At 31.2% G+C, this 21,396-nt stretch overlaps 2 protein-coding genes and 2 long non-coding RNA genes across 7 annotated transcripts; all 4 read right to left on the bottom strand.

The window, feature by feature from the left end:
- Positions 1 to 806: 806 nt before the first annotated feature.
- Positions 807 to 7,593, bottom strand: LOC129295029 (uncharacterized). Its single transcript, XM_054933510.1, has 7 exons — positions 7,055 to 7,593; positions 6,571 to 6,717; positions 6,333 to 6,455; positions 5,212 to 5,337; positions 3,682 to 3,776; positions 1,428 to 2,450; positions 807 to 1,346 (listed from the first exon to the last, which is right to left on the bottom strand). Exons 1-7 carry the CDS (start codon positions 7,173 to 7,175, stop codon positions 807 to 809), a joined length of 2,175 nt encoding a protein of 724 aa, XP_054789485.1. The 5' UTR covers positions 7,176 to 7,593.
- A 1,380-nt stretch (positions 7,594 to 8,973) lies between these two features.
- On the bottom strand, positions 8,974 to 12,316 carry LOC129295026 (uncharacterized). 3 transcript variants are annotated; one of them, XR_008589490.1, is made up of 4 exons: positions 11,190 to 12,316; positions 9,634 to 10,429; positions 9,503 to 9,535; positions 8,974 to 9,406 (listed from the first exon to the last, which is right to left on the bottom strand). It is a non-coding gene; the product is annotated as an uncharacterized LOC129295026 (long non-coding RNA). The 3 variants fall into 3 exon arrangements; XR_008589489.1 differs by having other exon boundaries at positions 9,503 to 10,429; XR_008589491.1 differs by having other exon boundaries at positions 8,974 to 9,804; positions 10,045 to 10,429.
- Positions 12,317 to 15,910: 3,594 nt separating this feature from the next.
- LOC129295025 (uncharacterized) lies at positions 15,911 to 18,759 on the bottom strand. 2 transcript variants are annotated; one of them, XR_008589488.1, is made up of 4 exons: positions 18,303 to 18,612; positions 18,042 to 18,229; positions 17,153 to 17,221; positions 15,911 to 16,080 (listed from the first exon to the last, which is right to left on the bottom strand). It is a non-coding gene; the product is annotated as an uncharacterized LOC129295025 (long non-coding RNA). The 2 variants fall into 2 exon arrangements; XR_008589487.1 differs by lacking the exon at positions 15,911 to 16,080 and adding an exon at positions 18,621 to 18,759 and having other exon boundaries at positions 16,132 to 17,221; positions 18,303 to 18,491.
- Positions 18,760 to 20,184: 1,425 nt separating this feature from the next.
- On the bottom strand, positions 20,185 to 21,146 carry LOC129295028 (ubiquitin C-terminal hydrolase 13-like). Its single transcript, XM_054933509.1, has 4 exons — positions 21,059 to 21,146; positions 20,846 to 20,975; positions 20,570 to 20,739; positions 20,185 to 20,442 (listed from the first exon to the last, which is right to left on the bottom strand). Exons 1-4 carry the CDS (start codon positions 21,144 to 21,146, stop codon positions 20,186 to 20,188), a joined length of 645 nt encoding a protein of 214 aa, XP_054789484.1. The 3' UTR covers position 20,185.
- Between the last annotated feature and the right edge of the window lie 250 nt (positions 21,147 to 21,396).

Here is a 21,396-nt window from a genome sequence, read left to right as displayed (position 1 = left end):
GATGAAAATTTTTTTACAATAAAAACAAAAATATTTAAATTAAATATATTCAAATCAAATAAATACATTCTTCTGCTATTCGAAAGACATAAATACTCATAAATGCTCAGGACAAGTTAGGTTAGGTGTAGCCCAAGATATATAGTGTTGGTAGGGGCAATTACCACTTTTTGGCTCTTTAAATCTGTTCTTTTGTGTAGAGGGAAGTGTGTAAATGATGTATTTTGTATCTTGAATGTGGTAAGTGGAGGACTGGCGTCTCGAAAGCCAATGAGTGTATCTGTGCTTGTGGCTGCGATATATCTTTATAATTATGATTTCTGTATTGTAACCAGGGAATAGGGTTTTAGTGTGAATCAGGTAGGTCTTTTGTAGCTCTGATTCAGTTCTTCATATTATTATTAATGTTAAAACCTCACGGTTTCCCTTAAACTAGTCTCTAATCCCGTGAACGCACGGGCATGACCTATATAAATTATTTATATAAATAGATGTTAGAAAATATAAACTTTAAAATTTCAATTCAATCATGATTTTTACACAGGTTTTAATATAAATATAAATTTAATTTAATTTAATTTAATGTGAAAGATGTTGTTAAGGCAATGAAACATCAAGTCAAAGTAGGAGATTTTAATTAATGAGGATTGCAACTCCTATTGAAGCAATAGATTATAATGACAACAAACAAACCATGGCAGACTAAAGAATTCTGTAATCATTGAAATGTATATTACCACTGAATAGGCAATGACAGTCTCAGCATGAATACAGTCTCATTTGATTCTTTCAAAAAAAAAATGAATTCACTGGAGATTTTGGAAAACTTCCTTAAAAACAACATTTGTTGTGACAATCTTCGGTTTGAAATCTTCATCATGTATAAGTATTTTAAGTCCATCCATTGATCTAACCCTGGAAAAAGCAACATAAAGCTGGTCATGAGAGAAAACAGGCTTAGGTAAATAAACACCAACATTTGATAAAGATTGTCCTTGATTCTTATTTATTGTCATTACAAATGATAAAACGCATGGAAACTGTCTCCTCTTCATTTGAAATGATAGATTGCATTCAGAAGGATTCAAATCCATTCGATGAATGTAGACTTCTTCCCCAGGCTTTGATCCATTAAGTATGATTCCCTTTATAAAGTGGTCTCCCAACAAAGTAACACGAAGTCTTGTTCCATTGCATAGTCCATTAGCTTGATCAATATTTCGCATTAGCATGATAGGAACTCCTACTTTAAGAGTCAATTTGTAAGGAGCCAATCCTGAACCTTTAATTGTGTTGAGGAATTCAGTGTCATAAATGTCGTCAAATGAATCTGAGCTGTAGTCAGTCTTACATATTGAATATGAACTAAAGTATGTAATAGCCTCACCTAGGAACTGTGATCAAATGAAATTATTTAACTGATCTACTATTTGTAGAGTTGGAGCAAGAATTGCTCTTTCTATAAAGAATTGTGGCTCATTGTATTTTTCACATAGCTTTGGATAAATGGAGTCAACAATAGCCTGCAATGGATCAGAGAAGTCAGTAATTAACAACTCTTCTGGAATAGTGATATCATATTTACCATTAGATGAACTGCTGTGATCTCCATCCCCAATACTGAGAAGCCATTTTGAAAACTTAGTTATTTTATCCATTTCACAGCTTGATGTTGTAGTATATAACCTCATCTTTTTTGTGAGCTTAAATATCTTGCATTGATACCAAAGATATGATGAGTTTAAAGATGCATTAACAACATCTGCTCTATCACCACCAGGCAGTACAGGGAGTATTTGGCGAAAATCACCTCCAAAGACCACAACCTTTCCTCCAAAAATTCTGTCATCACGCATTATATCTTTCATAGTTCTATCAAATGCTTCAACATAATGCTTCTTGACCATAGGAGCTTCATCCCACACAATTAAATCAGTAATTTGTATAAGCGTTGCAATAGCTGATCCATGCATAATATTGCAAGTGGAGTCTTCAGTTACATTTATGGGAATACAAAACTGAGAGTGGGCTGTTCTTCCAGAAGGTAGTAATGTTGCTGCAATCCCACTGGAAGCAACATTCAAGACAATCATTTTTTGGGACCTAATGAATACAGTGAGAGCATTCCATAAAAAAGTCTTCCCAGTCCCTTTAAAACCATAAACAAAAAAGAATGAACCTTCTTTTAAGTTCACTGCAGATAGGATTTTTTCATAAATCTCTCTTTGTTCTATTGTTAACTGTTGCTCAAATTTGTATCTCTCAAAAATGTACAACTCAGTATCAAAACTTAATTCTTCCATCATCAAGTTATTGACATTATCATAGTTAATGCTACATTCAGGCTTTGCCATCATTGGGAAATCATCAAGCGACCTTCCATTTTGCATTAACATTTTATTAATCTCTGTAAGAGAAGCATTTTCCCTATCTTTATTTAAAAATATTACCTGCAATAGAGATAAGGTCAACTGTGAAAAATAGAAACTAATTTGCATGTGGTTATAAGAAAACAAACAACCATATCAATATGCGTCGAAATATAAGTTATTTCATTAAAAAGACCCATACCAGAAGTATGTTGGTTTGCATATGGACTATAAAAAATATCTTCACAAATTAGACTTGATACTTCACTCCAAACATGTTCAGGCTGGCTAAGACAGTTATTCATCAACATGTATGAAAAGAATCTTCTAAGGTATAAGCTAGATGCCCAAACGGAAGCCTCTTTAATGGCATTTATATACTCTTGATCATCATCTAAAAGTCCTAGAGCATAGCATGTTGATCTAAAAGTTGGAAAGACAACATTATTAATAGTCCTCAACTCTTCGTATGACTTCGGACCCCTTACCTTAGTTAATAGACATCTCAGATAGTAACTTTCTCCCTGAGAAGGGAATGTTGAGAACCCTCTCTTATGTGATTTCCAGATCTTAGTTTTCTTGTCAAAAACATAATGAGTAGGAAATTCTGCATATGCGAGAGTTCTTGCAACATCGTCTTTTTCATCAGCATTCTTTTCCATCCAAGCTATAAACATGGATTCTTTTATAGTAGCTCTATCCATCAAGCTTGACATATTATCTTTTGCTTTGTATATTATTGATTGTCTATTAGGAAGATGGTAGCTTAATCTTTCAACTGATGGAAACCTATGATGGATATCAAATCCAAAAATCCTCCAAGAACCTTCACATGTAGATATATATCTGTAATTTAAATAATTTGCAATCTCATCAAAAACCATCTCAGAATTGCTATCGTTATTATTATTGTACAATCCTACTATAACCCTGTCATCCCCCTTGCTAACATACTTGAATAAATACTTTATTGATGTAGACTGATTGGTCTTCTCAACATTTATATGGGCTTGAAACATAAGCAATAACCTAGGATTGTAAGGTATATAAAATGATTGTCTAAAACTACCCCTTTCTTAATGATCCTCCTTCCATCAATCCTCCTATGATAAGTTGGATAACCTTTCTCATCAATAACAGTTTCATTAACAAATTTTTTGAGAAAGTACTTTGTACATTTACCATCTTTCATACATGCAGATGTTGGATTTGATCAACCACATGGTCCATGAGTTATATAGTTGCACACTAATTCATATAACATTGGATCTTGATCCTTATCTGGAATTTCTGCTGAGATTAATTTGTCTACCTCTTCAGGATTCTTTAGTTTGTCCTTATCTTCCAAAAATAGAATGATGTGAGCATGTAGTAGTCCACACTTTTGAAACTCAATTGTATAAACCTCTGTATCATTTAGAAATAAATGAGGATTAAATTAGAATCAAATGATTACCATAGTAAAAAAAATAATGAGACAAAACATTAAGTTCCCTAATAAGTTAAGATAGTTAAACTACTTGCTTTGACAGAACCAAAAATCTTTTCGTCCTTGATAACCTTCATTAGTTTGTTCAATTTGAATTGGAAGATTCTGCTCAACAAATCTGGACAATCACTTGGCGATAAATTCTCCTTCTCACAATATCTTTTAATTTCTGGCCATGCTGGATTACAAGTAAATGTGATGAAAATATCTGGATATCTAGCCCACCTCCATATTGCCATTGTATCATGATAGTTGTTTATCATGTATCTAGCTCCTCCTGTAAAAGAGGAGGGAAGAATAATTCTTTTACTAGTTGCAGCGGCTTCAGTTTCCCCTCTAATTAGTGCATCTGAAAAACCTTGATACAAGTCAACCCTTAGTTCATGTTGATGCATATGAATAAAATCTAAACGTTGACTCTCCATCATAGCATATCCATTAATTATAAACTGTTGTAAGAGCTTCCCACCATGAAGTAGCAGTGAAATTTCATTATCCCTGTCCATCAGTCTATAGCACATATACTCTCTTATTGAGAGAGTCTTTTTCTTTGAAGTGTTTGTTAGGCTTTCTTTACTATGTTGAATGTGAGGACTATAGCCATTATCTCCAAAAGGAAACAGTAAAGGGTATTGTAAAGGGAGATAGGACTTATGAATCTCATCTATTCTTTTCAATTGCCCATGTTTTTCAACTATTAGATCACATTTCTTGTAGTTTTCATCAAAGTCTCCAACTACAAGAGCTGTAACTTCTGAAGTAACTGGCAATGAGTAATTCCTTACTTGTATATTGTCTTGTCTTATCAATGCTATTTTAACTTCATCTTCTGGAAAATCTTTCAATACATCTCTTGCCCTTCTGTACTTCTTAACCAAAGCATTTTTTGAATCCAAAATCTATTTGATGTAAGAAACTATGAATGGATCGAGTTTATCCTGTCTTGAATTTTTACTACAGGAAACAATGCATTTGATTAAGAATAGTTTGTAAGTTAAAGAGATTAATGAGTAAGAAATAATTGTATAACATAATACCTCACAGCATTGATTCTATTTATAATTTCATTATCTATATCATAGATATACAGCTATGAATAAACTGGAGGAGCACTAAGTGAAGGTACAAGACTTCCTAGACTGTGGTAATTTTGGCCAGTAAGAACAAAAGTGTAAGGTCCTCCACCATTGTTTAAACCATGATTAATCTAACCCCCTATTGAAGTGAAACAAAACATATTGTTATATGATCTGATATTCTTATGAAAGGATTTGAAATATGGAAAATCTTTGTCAAACCAAAGCTTCTATAGCTCCATTGGTGGGTCTTTAAAGTTTTGAACTTGAACTTTACCATGACAGCAGCACGTTGAAAAGACAGAATTGGATTTAGTTGATGCACGCTTTAGTCGCTCAGAGAACCACATTTTTGCTTTGCAATGTTCACATGGGTATGTAGCATCTCCATCATCCAAGTACACTAACACAAGTGGAATTTGGATTAGTGAGATAGAAATGATCTTTAAAATACCCTACATAATTATGACAATCTAAAATGGGTAAAAATTGAATATATAATTACTTGAAATCCGATTTGTGCGAGGGTTAGGATTTTGTTCATACAATTCTTCAATAATAGTAATGTCTTTAGTAACTGTAAAAGAATTCACTATCAAAATAGAATTGATAAGAATACTAAAAATATTATAGCATTGTTTAACATCCATTACTATATTTATCAAGGATAAATATCATTTGCTTGGATATTAAAGTATGCAAAAGAAAAGAAATAAATGTAATTCAAACCTGGTAAGTAGGCATAATTGAAACTTTCATTAAGATTAGTTGAAATAGCTCTAACTGGGCATGGAATATGTGCTCTGGAATTATATGTGGATTGCAGATTTTGAGTAATGATAGTATTTTTACTGATGACATGGTTCTGAACAATAGGATTTGAATTCTCTTTATGTGGATATGAAGTAACTGGATAATGGAAAGTATTAAGATTAATGTGTTTTAATTTGAAGGAAGACCCTACTGAATGTTGGAAATTTGATTTGCTCCTACTTGTATTGCAATCAGATTCTGTGTGAACAAAGAAAAATACAAGATATATGATTAATATTGATATTGATATTAATTTCATGATTTGTAAAAATATCATTCCATATAAAATAGATATATTGACAGAATATTAACCATTATGTATCACTTTCAATAGTGTTCTACTCATTGTTGGTGACAGAAAGTGGAAAGGGACAATAGGACTATGGAATGATATTGTTGAGCTGATCGAATTTACAAGTTGATTAACAAATGGTTCTAATCTTATGACATTTGGAGCTTTCGCATATTGGTTCTTAGTAGACTGAGAATCTAAAAGACAAAGAAATCTTGTTAAGAACTTAGAATTAAAAAATATTTAGGCCATGGAATTAAGGACAATAATAATATTAGTTGAGGATGTTTTACCTTCATCAGCATCATTAAGTCGCTCATAAACAATTCTTTGATCTAAAGATTTCATCAACCTAGCTGCTTTCCTCATTTGAATGACTGAGTTTCCACCTTGAACTTTCATTGGTTGTGCAGTAGCTGAATACAAAAATATTTAATTTTATGTAATTAAAATTTAAACTTAACATCTAGTGGATTTAATCTTTATGCTATTGAGAAGTTATCAATTAATTTATAAGAAAAATATTATCACCGTTTGGTATCTCTTTAAATGGAGTTCTAATCAAATCTTTTGTCATTTCTTGAGTAGAAGCTGCATAAGGTGTCTGGAATGTCAGTGTTGAGGCAAATGGACTTGTAAATTGATTTTCTGCATAACCCTTCCTTATAGTGAGAGGTCCTGAAGAAGGCATAAACCATGACATGAATAAAAGATGATACAGTCATAAGGCTTGAAAAATAAGTATGACATCTATTTCTCAAATAGTTATGTTACCATTGTCAGTAGCAGTATTCTGATAACTAACATTTGCTTTAACAGTATATTTTGAAATAACCCCTGCTTTCCTCTTTTAAAGGATTGACTCCATATTTGATTCATTCTCATCACTTTTATCTATTGAAGGCAAAAATTGAAGAATTTTGGATGTAATTAATAGATCTTATAGTTTAAAGATATCATATATTACTATCTGAATGAACTAAATTTGCATATAGTTGAAAACTTAAATTTTTACCGTGAGAAGGTTTGTACACATCATTCATATTAACACATGCTGATGACAACCTAACTGCTCTCTTGGAAGGATTTACAGACTTTCCATAAACTTTCATATCAGATAAAATAATGAAATTCATTCAATCAAGAAAGAGATAAAAAATAATCATCATGATATTATGATAGTAGACTAAATATAATACTAAATTATAAGTTTCAAAGTGAAGCATAAATTTGAATGAAAGTATATAAGGAAACAGAGGAGACAAAAGAGAAGGGATAAAAACCACCTGAATTGTTCCGTTCTTGTTTGCTACTCATTGTGAGAAGAAGGAAGAATATAAGATTTGATCAAGAGAAGATTGTTTGAATGATAGAATAGATGAATGCCACGATCAAAGAGAGTTGTTTATGGCTTTTGTTCATCATCCAAATGTATGGAATGTAATAAACAAACTATTCACTTAACAGAAAGCTAGTTCGTGCAAGGATTTGTTCTATTTTCCCTTTAATTCCATATATTTAATCATTAAATTTTCTAAATAATTGGTTGACTTTAAATCAGATTACCAATGAGCACGCTTTTTCTAATATCATTAATGTAAGACATTAAAAACATATACCTAATACATGTGAGATATTAAGAGATAATATAATTTCAGTATACTAAATGGACTTGCCGCATTAGATAAATGATCTGGGGAATGTGAGAAGTATTGAAAATAATATATAATATAAATCACAACATTTTATTGAAAAAGAATGTAGCATTGGTTTTCGAATTATCTGACCTATTTTCTAATTATACCTTAAAGCATCTTAACAACTATCATGATTAACTGTGATAGTATTAATTAACCACTATAACAAACAGCATAGGGAATTGGTTATCATTTAAAAAATAATGTAAAAAAATTAAATTACAAATTAAAAATATAAATAATCAAGGAATTAAAAAAATTAAAAAATGAATGTAAAGAAATCCTTTAAAATGAATTAAATTATGAATCCTGGATATTAGCAAGGAATTAAAGTTAAAGGAATTTAAAAAATGAATGTAAAGAAATCCTTTATACAAAATTTGATATATGAATGATTTTTTTTAAATTACAAATTACAAATATAAATAACCAAGGAATTAAGAAAAGAATTAAAAAATGAATGTAAAGAAATCCTTTAAAATGAATTAAATTACGAATCATGGACATTACCAAGGAATTAAAGTTAAAGGAATTAAAAAAATGAATGTAAAGAAATCCTTTATACAAAATCTGATATATGAATGTTTTTGTTTAAATTACAAATTACAAATATAAATAACCAAGGAATTAAGAAATGAATTAAAAAATGAATGTAAAGAAATCCTTTAAAATGAATTAAATTATGAATCCTGGATATTAGCAAGGAATTAAAGTTAAAGGAATTAAAAAAATGAATGTAAAGAAATCCTTTATACAAAATCTGATATATGAATGATTTTTTTTTTTCATTGCTGTACCAGGAGTTGTAATCCATGCTCTATGACTTACTTTTATTAATTAATTTTATTAATAAGAAACATAATAATTTAAAAAGTATGGACTTTAAAAGTCTTGTCCTGAAAATGAATAATCTTTTTATATTAACGTGTGATTATCTTGCATGTTTAATTCTATGTAAGCAAATTAATGTTTAAAATAAAGTAAATTGTTAAATGGAATGATTTTTGTTTCTTATTTGGTGTTGGGTAATCTGTCAAACATCCCATCTCATGGAACATTCTAATTGCATGATTTTTGCAATGAGTTATATGCTATGGAATTTAAAACTTCAACTGAAAGAGCATTTAAGTAATAACGGCAACATATAACATTCAAAATATAGCAAAGGAGGTTGAAAGATGGACATGGTGTACCTGTTGAACACACCTATGGTTCTGTCAGAGGAACAAAGACTAAACTGAAAGCACATAATTGAAAAGACAAAGCAAATTGATGGTTCTGACAAAGGAACAAAGTCTTAAGTGAGAACAACATAACTGAAATGACAAAGTAAATGAAATCAAGGACAGCAAAATAAAACAAAATGATAACAGGAGACAAATCCTATCAAACTACAGAATAAGTCACTTTTCTTTCTTGATAAATCGAGGATTTTTAGTGGAGCTAAAATTGGGTGTGGACATGGCACCAATCCCTACACCAACTTCTTCTAAGGACATATGCACGATGTTCAACCTGTTTTTGTGTTTGGTGTCAAAAGGATTAGCTATCTTAGGAGTTGAAAACTCTTCATCATCCAGCTTAGAATGCTAAAGAACTTTCTTCGATACAGATGACTCAAAAGGAGTAAAGATGATGCCATTAGATACAGGATGTGGAGAAGGAGTAAGCTGTAATTTAATGAAAAGAAATCATAAGATCCCTGAGAGATTATAATTGAACTCATAAAAATTTAGAATGAGAACAGATGTAACAAATTAACCAACCTGAATTTGGTCATCTTCACTTAGATTAACCAACTTTTTGATACATGGAGATCACATAATAGAGTAATTAGTAATTAATTTGATGAAAGTAATATTCATAAAACATAATCTTAAAACTGATAGAAATGTACCTGAGTTTATGTGTATGTAAAACTATTAACAATTTCTTCATCTACAGATTGTTGGGAGACACTAATACTAGTAGAACGGTTTTAAATATTGTAATCAGTGACTTTAAGCATCAATACCATTTCTTTGCCAACTAACTTGTTAAGAATTCTTGGAAATGAAGATGGTCTTCCCTGTAATATTAAAATTCATTTTTCATTATCGCATAAAGATTAAGATGGTCTATACATAAGACAAAACTATGATTCCTTTGACATTTCCAAATTTAAGACGCAATATCATATCTCCAGCATCACCTACAACTAACAAATTTGTTGGAAATAAAAGTGGTCTAATAATTTTACTCCATTATAATGTTTGGGATAAAAATTTTATCAATTACAAGTAAACACATATACTTTCTATGTTCTAACCTTTTTTTACATAGTAAGGAGGTCAGAAGTAGTTTTTTCAAAATGCTCCACAGCAAGACGATTGAAAAATACTTCTGAGCAATGTCCAGAGAAGTCACTTACAGTGTAATGAACTCTAAACCTAACAAATGTGAAGAAGCACCAGTCATCTAATTAGTTTGTACACAAATGAACTTCAAAATGAAGGAATAATTGTATGTGTTAGTCTGTCTACTTCTTCTTACTTTGGTTCTAAAACTGGGTTCTTCAATTTACAGGTGCAACAAAAAGATTGGTCATTCTCATCTTTTCTTGGTTTTGCATCACAAGGACGACGACCATCATAATACCATCCATCTGCAGTCTCCAGCTTCAAAATTTTGTACTTTATAACAACTTCACTTTGCTTTTTTTTCCCATTATAGCAGAGAAATAAAGAATCAGATGATATTGAATTAAGTTTCAAAGTTGAAGATAAAAAATGCATGACAGTGTAAAAGATATTACAATAAAACAACAACCTTTTCGAGTAAGACCAAGTTGCATATAGAAATCCTTATTGGAAAGGTGAGGAGATAATTAGGACTGAAATAATCAACTTTCTCAGTAGAAACATTGGAGAAGGCTTGTGAAAGTTCCTTAGAATTACTGACACTAATAAAAATTAAAGAGAATATCATAATTACATGAAGTGAAAAAAGATGTTCAATAGAATTAAGGCAGTTGAGGGACTACATTTTCAAGAGATTATCAACCTCCACAATAGGAGGATTGAAAAGGACACGAGTAGTATGACCACTATTACTAAGTTGAAGTTGAGCTGAATAAATGAAAAAAACAATAAATCTAGTTACTTTGCAATGTATAGATAAATTCGATGGCAAATTTTGAAAAGCCATAATTAAGTTCACCTCTATAGAAACCAACAGCACAAAGTTGAATAACAACAACTATTGGAGGTCCAATAGCAGATATTCTTGCTTCATAAGCTTTATATGCGCAATCACCAAATAATGTAACATTGATAGACCTCTCCTTGGGGAATTAGCAATTCAAAAAAAAAAAGAACCTTTGATGTGATATAGATGATAATATGATTATTAAAATTTTTAATATAATTGTGAATGAAATTCTAAAATTATATAATAAAAGTACTGAAAAATTACTGTTAATCAGCAATTGTGAATGAAATCCTGGAGTTTTGTTCTAGTCCGGACTTAATGTTCTTGAATGTGTCCAAATCCTTGTAAAAAAACCAAAGACATCTGAAATAGTAACAAAAAATGTGATTGGAAATTGTGAAAGTTAATAATAGTACCATATCAATATTCATCAGATGCAGAACATGATTAAAGTGGGAAATACCAACTAAATGATCAATATTTGTTTTGGATTTTTTAGTGTCAGCTTTACTAATAATCTCATGAATAGGGACAGAGTTGAAGCCATAGGTAGGAATGTCAGCCTGATGCTTTTGGACAAATGTGTTTGCATGAAAGTTAATCTTTCAAGGATGAGTGATAGCCTTGTTTTCTGTATTTGGAACAACCCCAAAATTCTCAATGAAGTAAACACTTCCTTCAGCAGGTTCACTTTCAAATTGTTTGAGGAGATATTTGGATTGTAATAAAGTTTGAATCTAGCTTCCCTATACAGATCAGGAAAATAATACATTAAACGTCACTATGCAACATAAGTGTCTATATTACAATCCTACTCAAGTAATTTCGCACCAACAAAAGGAAAAGTAATACAGAATACCTTCTCATCCATCAATATGATGGACATGTTCCAAGTGCTGTATGGAGGTTTTCTCTGGAATAAAGGCCACTTCCTAAATACCCTCACTACAATGCACCAAGTTTCTTGAGAGTCGTTGATATTTTCTACCAAGTCATATTCATCAAATGTCAGATCAGATGCCATTGAGTTAGATATAGTCAAGAAAGGTAAAATACAGATCAAAAAAATATTTTCTACCAAAACACATACTTCCAACATGTGAATAGGTTACTTTTATATTAGGATAGAATTGTAGGAATTATAGGAAGTCAAGAGTCAGATAACTCGTGAACTTTCTTATTTCTTTTTTCTTAATATTTGAAGAAAAAATTGGTATTGGAAATGAAAATGCATTGGAAGGAAGTAATTGAAATTGATGTAATCTGGTAAAGTACCAAGAAAATTATGAGATATGCTGTAATTGGAAATGGAAAATTGTCATGGGAAATTGCATACAGAAAAAATTAGATGGGAAGAATAACAAAGATTAATTGATACACAAAGACATAAATGAAAGGGGATTTCTGTTGATGTAAATATAAATGTTGAAAATCTCATAAGGGGCCAGAAAAATTATGAGATATACTGTAATGGGAAAATGGGAAAATGTCATGGGAAATTGCATACAAAAAAAAATAGATGGGAAGAATTACAAGATTAATTGATACACAAAGACATAAATGAAAGGGGATTTCCGTTGGTGTAAATATAAATGTTGAAAATCTCATAAGGGGCCAGAAAATTATGAGATATACTGTAATGGGAAAATGGGAAAATGTCATGGGAAATTGCATATTTTAAAATTCACATAAGAAGAATCATGAAGATTAATTGATACAGAGAGACAAAAATGAAAGGGGATTTCCAATGCACATAAGCAATGTTAAATTAAAAATGAACCTTTCCAGCTGATTAGGAGTTGAAAACGAACCAAATAACAATGGAACTTGTGAAACAGTTGCAGCAGAGTTATAATGAAGGCGACAAAGGAAGTCAATATTGATTGGGAATTCGGGTAGTTTTCATTCCAATTTGAAAACAGCTGCTATGTTTTAAAGCAGAATAATTTTTTTTTAATTCTGCAAAAGAAATGAAACCATTTCATCAGCCAATGGGAATTCAAAATATGCCAACCTGAACCTGTATTGCCCAATTGCTGATTAGAATAAATTTTAAGGCTAAGTTGAGTTAACCAATGAGAGACCAACAGCTGCACCAATAGCAGAATTGAAATCCACGAGGTTTGTATATGTAGAGTTGATTTTGCCTCAGCTGTGTTATTTCCTCTGTTTCAGCTCACTAAATCAGTTGGGTTGTATCAAATACCATGACCCATCCATAAATATAGTCACAGACTAAGAGAATCTGCACTACTGGATGGGAAAATGTTATCCATTCACGCGGTGGCTAATTAAATTATGTTAACTGCGCTTGAAAGTCCATTTTTCACGGTTCTACATGATGAGAATTATATTTAATTTGATTTAAAGTTTATTAAGATTTGATTTAGTATCTAGATTGTTATTATTTCTTTGGTACCTTAAATTTATTTTATTTTTAAGTATTATCTCAAATAAAATAAAATATTTAGCCTAGTTAGATACCTTATTTTCATCTTTTATATTATGATTTGATTTAGATTTAAATTTATTATTATTTTTATTTTATTACTTCTAGAGCTCTATAAATAACTTTAGAGTTCTGCAATTGTATTCAGTTTTGACATTTGGATCAGACTTATATAATTTTTCTCTTCCTCCTTTCTCTCTTTTCTCTCTTTCCTCTTTCACGTCACTATGCTTCAGTAATAATGTATGAAATTTTCTTTAAATCTGAGTCGAATTTCATATATTCATTTTATGACCGCCAACTGTGAAGTCGGCTTTATCTCATTCCCATATAAAAAATGCATTCTTCCAAGAGCTTTTCCTTTATCTGTTAACCATATGGCTACTTGGTTCTAATTCGACAGTATATAGTATCTGAATATGATCTTTGCTAGAAGCTTAACTTATATTTTTCTCATTATGTCACATCTCAAAAAACGGAAGTGACCAACACAAGATATGTATACAAATACACATCCCTTAAGCCCCGAGTCAATGCAATTTTCTTTTTTTTTTTCTGTAGTTATATTGGTATTGAATTTAGAACATTCTTAATGTTTTTCCTTCAAACAAAAATCTTAATATTTTCGTAGAAAATTTGACCAAATTTCTCTTGTATATAGAACCTCCAAAAAACTATACAATAAAATTCTCAAATAGAAAGTCACTGTAACTAAGAGCTCTGCTCTTTTCATAACAGATAAAATGTATAAAAAAATAAGAACCCTAACTATAATCTATGTGGAATACCTAATCATATTTTTCATGACATAATTCATAAATTTCATATTTACATTAATAAAAAAAATATTTATAGAACAAATTTCCACCCAGCTTAGCAAAAATTCATTTTTGATGAGCATGATGTACGGCGTCAACTATGCTATCTAAGACCAAAATAATTTTTCAATGAATAACGTCCCAACTATAACATTTTGTAAAATCAAAATGAATAAAATACAATAGTAATATAAATTATATGAGAAAGCAATTTCAATGTAAACAAATTTGTAAGCTTAAAATAAGAGTTTCATATGACTTCAACAATAAGAACATTTATATCTATAATGACAAAGCAACTTTAACATTTGATCTTGATAAATCAAATTAATTAAATAATAAATAAGAATAATAATAATATTTACTAATTGAAAACCATTAAATATGAAATCACCAATTAATTAAAAAATTTATATTTTTGGACATCTGTTAGAACAATTTACAAATATAGACACACAGTTCCATGAGGGTAATGCTAACCAAACGCGACTTAAAACCATGAAAACAAATGTAGGTACGAGACCTACAAATAACAAACATGAGTACGATACTCACGAAAATCAAACTAGCTAGTCATAACCATGGTGAGCCAAGGACTAAAAGAACTAAAAGAACTGCCGTTAGCAACCAGTGTCCTATATAAAATTCTCTTCAAATTCATTTTTAAACATGCGAGAAAATTATCACTATAAAAATACAATTCTCATTTTTAAAATCAAACTCACATGAAAAAAAACTTTGAGCATTAACAACTTTGCCAAAATAAAATTTCATAATTAATGCCCATGTTTGGCATTTATTGAATAACAAAAAATAACAAGAGTTGATAGAACTAATTTCATCACTTTTAAAAGTATCCTTCGTAAGGAAAAAAACACATACACATGCCATATTTCAAATATCTTTCAACATCTCTTTATAATTTTTCAAGATAAAAAAATAAAATAATTTAATTAACAAAGTATCAAATATGTAATATAATTGTTATTGAATGATCTATGAAAAAATATCCTGAAAAAGAAAAAGTTTCAATGATAAATCAGTTGAGATGCTATCCACTAACCTGATAGATTCCCAAAAATATAACTTACTCCAAGTCAATTGCTTAAATAATATGGCCGCTCCTTAATTCCCTAATACCCAATGTAATAGCATTGTTATTTTTACATACGTTTTAACCGAGTATAAACTCAAACTCTTTAAATTACTTGAAGTTAGTATTCATCAACCCAAAGGGCACATCCCCATCCCAAGTCCATGTCACATTAAAAATAAAATATTTAATATAAATTTTCCACAAATAGAATATAGTATTGGATTTATACTATTCTCCAAATAACAATCCGTCAAGCATATATAAAAAAATTATCAACCTTATCTTTCACATATAATATGTCAAGGTGAATTTAATTCATAGATCTCCAAAAATATCTAATCTGTCACACCCCAAAATAGAAGGTGACCGGCACAGGATGCGAACCACACATACATCCCGTAAGCCACAAATTCAAGGTTTATTTCATTTAATTACAAAAAAGTACTCAATTATTCACTAACATTTTAATACTATTACTACTAATTATTTCAACATCTCGTAAAAATTTTAACAGAACCATCTCTGTAAATAAGATCTACCAAAAATTCTGTATCATAAAAATTTTCCTCAAACATTATATCTATCAAGAACTCGGCTCCTTCAAGCAAACAGACAAAATGTATAATAAACTAAGGATTTTAATTATAAATTATGTGGAGCACCTAATCATATATCTCATGACATAATACATAAATTTCATATTTACATCAATAAGACATGTTTACAAAGCAAGCCTCCACTCCGAAAACATCCATCATTGGTAAGTAAGACGTACAGCGTCAATTATGCTATCTAAGACCAAAATAATTTTTCAGTGAATAACGTCCCAACAATAAATAATTTCACATGAATAAAATGAAAAGTTTGAAATAATTGTGTAAGTTAAATAGACAACATCTTTATAAAAATTTAATAAACTTCACAATAAAATGGCTATGTAAATTTCAAATAAAATCTCAAATTATTGAACTATCATATCAAATGTTAATTTCACTTGATTTTAAGAAGTCTTATAACGGAAATAAATACTTGTAAATAAATTACTCAATAAAAACCAATGGGATATCAAATCACCAAATAATCAGATTCATAACCATAGGGACTTATCAGAACAATTATCAAACGTGGACACACAGTCCACGAAGGTAAATAATCCAAACGTGGCTTGTGCCACGAAGACAAACGTGGACACACAATCCACGAGGGTAAATCACCAAACGCAGCCGAAGCCACGAAACAAACGTGGACACCCAGTCCACGAGGGTAATACTAACCAAACGCGGCTCAAAGCCACGAAATCAAACGTGAGTACAATGCTCACGAATAACCATCCCTCCGTTCCACGTGCGTTGGCCATCGCACGGGGCTAGCACCTCCTATAAACACCCTGCTAGCTAGGTGTACCATGGCGCACCAAGGGCTAATGGAACTGCCGTTAGCAACCAGTGTTCCGTATAAAGTCCCTTTTTAAAACCATTTTCAAACATGCGAGAAAATCATCATTTTCAAGATACAGTTCTCGTTCTCAAAATCAAACTCACATGAATACTTTTGAGCATTAAAACATGCCACGATAAAATTTCATATCTGAAGTCCATATTTGACATTTATTGCATAACTCAGAATAACCAGGGTTGATAAAAAAAATAATCTCATCAATTTTTTAAAAGTATTCATTATAAGAAAAAACATACGCATACCATAACTCAATTATCTTTCAAAACTTCTTTATAATTTCCCAAAATAAGAATTTAAATGACAAAATATTCAATACTTAACATAATTGTCATTAAAATTATTTGCATAAATATAATATTTCAGAAACTAATTTTATGATAAAGCAGTTGGGACGCTATCCACTTACCTATAATATGCCCGAGCATCAAAATTCATTTCTTAGAACTTCAATCAACTCCTCCTTTCTCTTAGCATCCTATTCAATATAAAAAAAGATTTAATGGACTTACTTTAGTTAAATAAGTTATTTTCTAATATTGAAAACACTATAGTGAATTGACTTCAAATCATTATAATTTAATCAACCAAATCTTAATTTCTTCCATCCTTTTAATACTTTACATGCCTACTTCCCATCCAACAAATTGCTTATATCTTAATTTGTTTTCCCAACCATTCTTTAAATTATGTAACCAAACATTAATCAGGTTGCGTATAAACATATCTAAATACACACACACACCCCCACATTTACTCTCTCAAGTCATCGAACATCTTTCATGCATATCAAGATTAAATAATTCAACAACACTAAGGTTTGTAAGTATCAACCATTAGATTCTCAATAGCTTAGCTAATCAATTCTTCCTCAAATCTCAAGTTAATACATCAATAACCTATACCAAGTATGTTAAAAAATTTTTTAGTAAACATTCAAAAAAATACATATTCAAGTAGACTCCACCCAACAGACATTTCATCTAACAACTTGTAAACATCAAATCTTAATTTATAATTCCAAATTAATTTCTTATTAATTCTCATTCTAGTCAAATTCTCAATATCAACCAATCTAACAAAATTTAATTTAGATTAGAATCCAGACCCATATATATATATATATATATATATGTGTATATATATATATAATGAAGCTTTGGAAATCACTTTCTAGCTCCCACAACAACACGAGCAACAGCAGTAGAATACTCTAAAAAAAAATTCTGTAATTTCAATATCAACTCACACTTTCTCTCACGCAAGTTCATCAAGGAAGAAAGCTGAAGAGTTCTCACCTTAGTTAGCCGACAGTGCACACACACAGAGGGAGGAAGAAAACTGAATCCACAACTGAACAGGGGAAGAAGAATATAGCAATATTTCTGCCTCAACCCACGAATTAATCCTTCCACAGCACCATATCAGCTCTTCCTTCACTTCCCAACCACAAACGAACAAAATAAAGGAGGAAGAAACCAAGAGGCTGTCAACCGAATAGGAAGAGAAGATAAGATTTTTGTCTGAACCAAAAAGAAGGAAAACAGAGCATCACTCACGAGAAGAAAAAGGAACTCAGCGCTGATTCAGATTGGCGATCAGTACACCCACTCCAACGACCTGATTTCTTCCATCAGCCAACGACCCAGATGTGCACAGCAAGATAGAACAGCAGCACGAAAAAGAAAAGGAACAGAGGCAGAGAGTATGAAGAAGGACTCGCTAATGGCAGCACCTACAGAGACACACTGACAGAAAAAGAACAAGAAGGACGTTTCCAACCGTCCACAGCCTCCAGAAACTCAGCCTTTTACGCACACCGACGACGTAGATACAGCAAGGAAAACAAAACAGAGATAAGAAGAATCATGGAGAACCTGGGCATTTTTGCAAGGCAGTGCTGAGCATCCACGACCGCCGGTGACACGGGAAGAACATTGGAGAAGGAAGGATGAGGAAGACCGATGGAGAAGACAGAGAAGCTCGAAATTTCTAGACCTAGAATTTCTCTCCCTCCCTCCCCTCGTGCTCTGTTCTTGACCGACCAGGGAAAGAAATTTAAAGAGATAATGTTTATTAGGGAAAATTACAAGAAACTCTATAGATATTTTTTAAAATTACACAAGAGGTAAGGGCATTTTGGTAACTTCATTCGATGCCAACAAAAATGAAATTTTCTCTAATATAGGTAAGATTCGAACCTCCTACCTCCAAGTAACAAATTACCATAGTTCCCACTAAATCATTACTCCTTATTTATTATATATTTAAAACAATAAAATAAAATATCTATTGAAAGAAAAAAAAATCATTTAATTTATCTTCTTCCTTTTTTTTGAAAAAAAAAATTTAAGGTTATTACATAATCAATATTCACAAATTTCAAGTCTCAAAGTAGAAAATAATTCACTTCTATACAAGCAACTTTTCAAAATAAAATCATTAGACCCTTGTGTAAGAGTTATTAACTAAAGGGAGTTCTCTTCCTAAACTCTGTGTTTCTCTCATACCACAGATAGGATGACTATGAAACTATCAAGAATTTAATATTCCACAACACCATAATTTGTACACCATAGTTTCACTATATAGCTTTAGCCATAGTTAGTTACCCATATGGGATAGGATTTTCTCTTAGACATTTTAGCAAATATCTTGAATGCATCACCTTACAATCACTGACACAAGGTTCCTAACCTTCAAATCTCCTACCCAAAAATGTTCAAACATCAATATTCAAATTTATCAGATTTTCTAAAACACAACTCCCACCAAGAATCAAATTTTTAAGATCAAAGAAAACTAACTCAAATTCTTCCTCTAATAGTAACTAGCGTACATAAGCAAAATTACATACCAAACACATGCTTGGCTCATATTTCAACTTGATTAAACCCCTCTACTCTTTGATTTCGGCATCCACTCATAGTTCAGCTTCACTTATGAACGAAATCTGGCATTCAAGAATGACAGTATCATTCATGTAGTATCCCTTCGTTGTATCTTTCAGATCAGGCAGCGACATAAAGTCACTTAATCCCCATGAATTGTCCGACGCACTGAACCATTTTTCACCTGCAACAACCCGTTTATTTTTAAAAAAAAATTACTTAAATATATTAACACAAATAACACACACTATCAAAAACCTAACATTCACTGTCCAGTTTCTCAATGTTAATATCTGATTCTTAACACGGAACGTGAACTCAGCATTCCATTTCTTTTCTGATATCGTCCCAAGTTCATTTTTCAAAATAAGAGAAGTGGACAGAAACTCGTATCTGAAACCCTTACCACCTTTTGGCTAAACTTTTAACTCCCTTAGAAACACAAACAAAAACATTAAAAATTCATATTCAAAATTAAATAAAAAGAACACAATTAAGAAAATAATGAAACAATTTACCATTTTTTGCCTCCAACGGTGAAAGTTTCAGAATTATACGAATCCGACCACATATTCGACAAGTTTCTTAACTTTCCACATATATGTACCATATGCTGGAGGCTTTAGTACAGTGGTAACACATTCTCTTTTTGCAGTACATTCGGCTACGAAGACCTCAGCTCCAAATGCACAAGAATCATCAAGAAGATACCCATAATTAACATCTCTGAATAAATCCAGCGAAAGCAATTCATCAAATCCACACTCCATCTTCGCCGAATAAAAACGTTTCAAGTGGTTTTGAGCATCTGTCACAAAAAAAAAAAAAAATTGTCATTGGCTATTAAACAACTATTTAGGTATCAAGCTATAATTATTCCCTTGAGCTCCCAGCCCAAACTAAGCTCATAAATAATTAAACAAAAATTGCGATACCTTGAATGACCATGTACTTGTCATTCATCTGATCATGGATGAAAAATTTAAAATGAACCCAGACTTCCCCATCAACAGGGAGCTCATCTTGGTCTGCAATCGCTAAGTACAGAGAGATATGACCATCCTTGTTGACTTCACTCTTTCCATGAGGATACAAAATCATCCCCCTGATGAAAATACAATAGATTTTGTGATAAATTAGGTATCACCTAAAATAAATGTAATAATGAAGAAATTAAGGTGCAGAGATATCAGTGACGACATTATTATTACCACCGATAACCACCAGTTTGAAATACATCAGATTCATATCGTTCAAGCTTACTAGCAGATAGTCCTGAATGTGACTTAATTTGAAGCATGCAGTGAGCTGGTCGATATTCTCTATGATATCGCATGATTTCTGCACAACAGAGACAATTTTTAACATTTTCCCTTTTATGATACTTGAAACACAAACTTTGTAAGCATCGAAGGACTACGTACCGTTGCAAATTGTAGTTCCTGACTGATTTCCTTCAACGTTGATCACTTCTTCGTTCGTCTCCTTCCTTTTCTTAGCGTTCTGCGCCATTACAAAGTCTGCAAGGTAGTGACGTGTGCTCTTATCTTGATGTGTGCATAATATGTCAATATATATGGAGAGAGAGATGCATATACCTACTAGATGTATGTTCGTGACTGGAAATATTCAAGAAAAGATAAAGTTATAGTGAGAATTAATTAATTAATTAATGATGATAATGATGGCCACCAAGAGGCACAACACATGTCTCTTTGTTTCCTGTGGAAAACTACTTAAAAATGTAATAACATGTTTTACA

The sequence above is a fragment of the Prosopis cineraria genome, unplaced genomic scaffold (assembly GCF_029017545.1).
Source record: "Prosopis cineraria cultivar Desert tree isolate PC_DT_omini unplaced genomic scaffold, ASM2901754v1 PC36, whole genome shotgun sequence".
Classification (NCBI taxonomy): domain Eukaryota; kingdom Viridiplantae; phylum Streptophyta; class Magnoliopsida; order Fabales; family Fabaceae; genus Prosopis; species Prosopis cineraria.
Note: the sequence above shows the minus strand (reverse complement) of the source record. Positions and strands in the feature narration are given on the sequence as shown.